The following is a 3,494-nucleotide window of genomic DNA, read 5'->3' as shown; positions in this document are numbered from 1 at the left end:
GGGGGGGTATGTGATATATCTCTTGGTACTGCAGCAGTGGGTCAACATCTAGGATCAGAATGGTTCTACCAAGCCAATCTATATATTTTCCTACAGAGTTTGATTACTTACCAGTGATGGGGATTAGTTGTTTAATATATAACTTAGGCAAGTTTACATCTAAATTGCTGTCTATATAACAATGCCTATTGTAATCATTGGCATTAACTAAGAAGGACACTGAAATTGTCGTTATCTCATTTAAAATCTTTGTACCCAGTCTATGATAGCAATTTTTCATTTAGACTGATCTCGGATCTTGCTGGTGTTCGATAGGAGGGCCTGCAATATAACAATGCCTATTGTAAACTTTGGCATTAACCAAGAGGAAAAACAAAGTCTTAATCTAATCTGAATTATTTTCTACCCAGGCTATGGTCTCATATTCCTCCTACATCCCTCCCCATCAGCCGTATCTTCTGAAAGTCACCCCTACCTGACATATAAGTGTACATCCCATTCATTCGATAATTATAGACACGCCAACCGCGCTCTTAAGTTTTACCCATTAGAAATACACTCACTGGCCCACCCACACTAATGTATCCCGCGTTTTTCGTGAAGATCAGAAAAAGACAGTAAGTGTATTTTCTTGAGCTTATTAGAAAACAGGGTTCTTTAGAAGCATATCCTGATGTTGCTTTCATATTACTCCATCCGTCTTGACACAAGGCTATGGTCAAGATATGAAAACACCACATTGATCAGAATATCCGATACATACCTGCAATTGTCAAGGTTCATCTTCTTTTTGGCGAGAAGATCCTTGAGCCGTCCAGGCGTGGCGACCACAATATGCACACCCTTCCTCACCACGTCGAGCTGCGTCCTCATGTCTACACCCCCAATGCAGAGCAAGGGTCGTATTTCTGGGAACCCAGCCTGCTTGAGGGGAGCGAGGAACATATCGATAACATCATATGTCTGCTTGGCCAGCTCCCGTGATGGGCAGATGATCATCCCGAAGGGCCCCTCCCCAGGCACAATTGGCATCAGCATCTCCTCCTGCAGCGCCACCATGATGAGCGGCAGCACGAACACCAGCGTCTTCCCAGAGCCGGTGAAGGCGATGCCGATCATGTCGCGCCCGGAGAGCGCGACGGGGAGCCCCTGCACTTGGATGGGCGTGGGCTGCACGATGCCCTTCTCCCGGAGCATGCGGGAGATGGGCTCGGGGAACCGGAGGTCGCAGAAGTCACGGGCGGGCGGCGGGACCTCCTCGCCCTCGACGAGGATGTGCCACTTGCTGCGGAGCTCGTCGGCCTTCTCGCGCGGCATGCGGCGGAGACGCAGCGGCGGCTTCCAGCCGGTGCGGAGCGGCTCGGTGTAGGTGATGTCCTTGGCGATCTCCCCCACGGGCTTGAGGGTTGTGCGGTAGGAGACCTCCTCGGCAATCTTCTGCTCCTCCTGTATCAACCGCTCGGTGGGGGTGATCTCCGGGGCGGTGCGCTTGCGCAGTGTGCACGTGACGAGGAGGCTGGGCTTGGCGGCGGGGGCGGAGTTGTTGGTCGGTGGGGGCGGAGGCGGTGGGAGGGAGGGGACGGCGGGCTTGGGGAGGCGCTGGTGGCGGAAGCGATCAGCCTCCATGGCCCTGTGCTTGGCGACGGGGACGTACTCCTCGTAGTTGTCCTCGTCATCGGAGTTGGCAGCGGCGGCGGCAGCCATTGCTGGGGTTTAGAGGCAGGTGGGGGTTTTCGTGGGGGACGGGAGGGAGAGGTGGGTAGGTAAATCGATTAGATCCGGTCCGACCCTGGGAAGGAGACGGTTTCAGTTACCGACTCGGCTTGGAATTGAGTCGGTTGCTGTCCCCCAAGAGATTAAGCGCGGCCCACCACCAGACCCAACAGTGTCATGTTTTTTTTGTTAATATTTTTATTTTTCGTTTGTGCTAACCATTATCAGGTTTTGAATCATAGATAGATAGATCAGCATGATGATGGCACACACATTTCCTTATGCATCTCTCACTAACAAAAATTTCTCTTGTGATGCTCAGCCCAGATAAATGGGGAAACCCCCACGGGATCAAATGCGCCAAGGAGACGCTCCCGGTGCTCAACTACACGGAGCCCCTGGACCTGAACCACGACATGCGGTTGTACGACATGGTGGCGAGCACGGCCAGGTCCATGAAGAAAGTGCCGGTCACGCTCATCGACATCACCAGGATGTCGGACTACCGGAAGGACGCCCACACGTCCGTCTACTCCGTCCGGCGGGGCTACCTGCTCACCCCGAAGCAGAAGAACGACCCTCAGAACTTTGCCGACTGCATCCACTGGTGCCTTCCCGGCGTGCCCGACGTCTGGAACACGGTGCTCTACACGAGGATCTTCTCCAAATCGCCCCCTTCTTTGCCGCCGGCTCTCACCCTCCCGCCTCCCCAGTGAGAGAGACGCGGAGCCCCTCCATAGCAAGTGTCTTCTTGTTCAATCTTTTCTTTCTTTGGTGGTAGTCCGGGTAAAGGCTAGTAGAGGAGAAGAATGTGGTGGGCTGTTTACTGATGGCATGTAAAATCGTTCAATTGAACTGTAAATTAGTTTTGACCTAACCAGTTGAGCAGGCTTCGTTATACTAGTAAACAGCTGCACTTGTGTTGGATCCATATAAGAGGCGTCAAACAACAAACTGTGTCGTATACAAAGAAAGATTGTGACTGCTGATGCAAGGGGTGTCCATTTTATTTTTCTTTTTTGCCCTTTCTCTCTGTTTCTGTATACCGGAGTAGAATGTCTGAATGTGTAACTTCCGTGAAGAATTCGTGTTTGCAAAGCGAATGTAGTGTGGCATTCATTACGGAACTGTTTACTGCAAGCAGAACTGAGATATTGTCTGTCGTTTCTCTTGTGATTTTACTGCTGGCGGCATGCTCAAGGTCAACATCATGCCAGTGATACACATGATACACAAAAGGTACTGTTTTCATCAGTGGCCACAAGAAAATGATGTTATTACGTTTTACTTTTACTTATTATATTTAGAGTTCCCAGACCTAAAAAAAATATATTGAGTTCCCGGTTCTTTGCAACTTGTGCTGTATGTGTTCCCTGAATTTGTGTCGCCTCCATGTTTTGTCAAATTTCAAGCGGTTCTTTTTCTTTGTTTGAGGGGATCAAATTTCATGTATAGTGCCACCCACAAAAAGAGAGAGGAGGAGGGAAACAGAATGATCATAGCTGGCTATAGATGACATAACAGCTTGTTATAGCTACCGGCCAGCTATATTATTAACCATGCTCTAATAGTATATTTTTCTTTTCAGAAGTACAATTAGCTATCATGATCAATGTAAAGGCTCGGAGTATTTAACAAAAAACTATTATAATTCGTGAAACCGTACCTATAAACTACCATTTTACAAATTTGTGCTGAAAACTATCACTTTTTCACTAATTCTTTACAAAAACGCTAGCGACTGATTTGGACGAAATTAAACTCAATTATGACAGCCGCCG

General features: G+C 49.0%; 2 protein-coding genes across 2 annotated transcripts in view; one reads left to right on the top strand and one right to left on the bottom strand.

Moving 5' to 3' along the window:
- Positions 1-1,704, bottom strand: part of LOC119304421 (DEAD-box ATP-dependent RNA helicase 35A-like) — a 2,952-nt gene extending 1,248 nt beyond the window's left edge. The window contains exon 1 of the mRNA XM_037581599.1: positions 764-1,704. Coding sequence (XP_037437496.1) covers positions 764-1,704 — 941 coding nt within the window. The remainder of the gene's footprint in view (positions 1-763) is intronic.
- The window catches only part of LOC119301009 (protein trichome birefringence-like 28), a 6,445-nt gene extending 3,648 nt beyond the window's left edge, over positions 1-2,797 (top strand). Inside the window, exon 4 of the mRNA XM_037577913.1 lies at positions 2,036-2,797. Coding sequence (XP_037433810.1) covers positions 2,036-2,429 — 394 coding nt within the window. The 3' untranslated portion in view covers positions 2,430-2,797. The remainder of the gene's footprint in view (positions 1-2,035) is intronic.
- The last annotated feature ends 697 nt before the right edge of the window (positions 2,798-3,494 follow it).

This window comes from Triticum dicoccoides, chromosome 5A (assembly GCF_002162155.2).
Source record: "Triticum dicoccoides isolate Atlit2015 ecotype Zavitan chromosome 5A, WEW_v2.0, whole genome shotgun sequence".
In the NCBI taxonomy this organism is placed as follows: domain Eukaryota; kingdom Viridiplantae; phylum Streptophyta; class Magnoliopsida; order Poales; family Poaceae; genus Triticum; species Triticum dicoccoides.
Note: the sequence above shows the minus strand (reverse complement) of the source record. Positions and strands in the feature narration are given on the sequence as shown.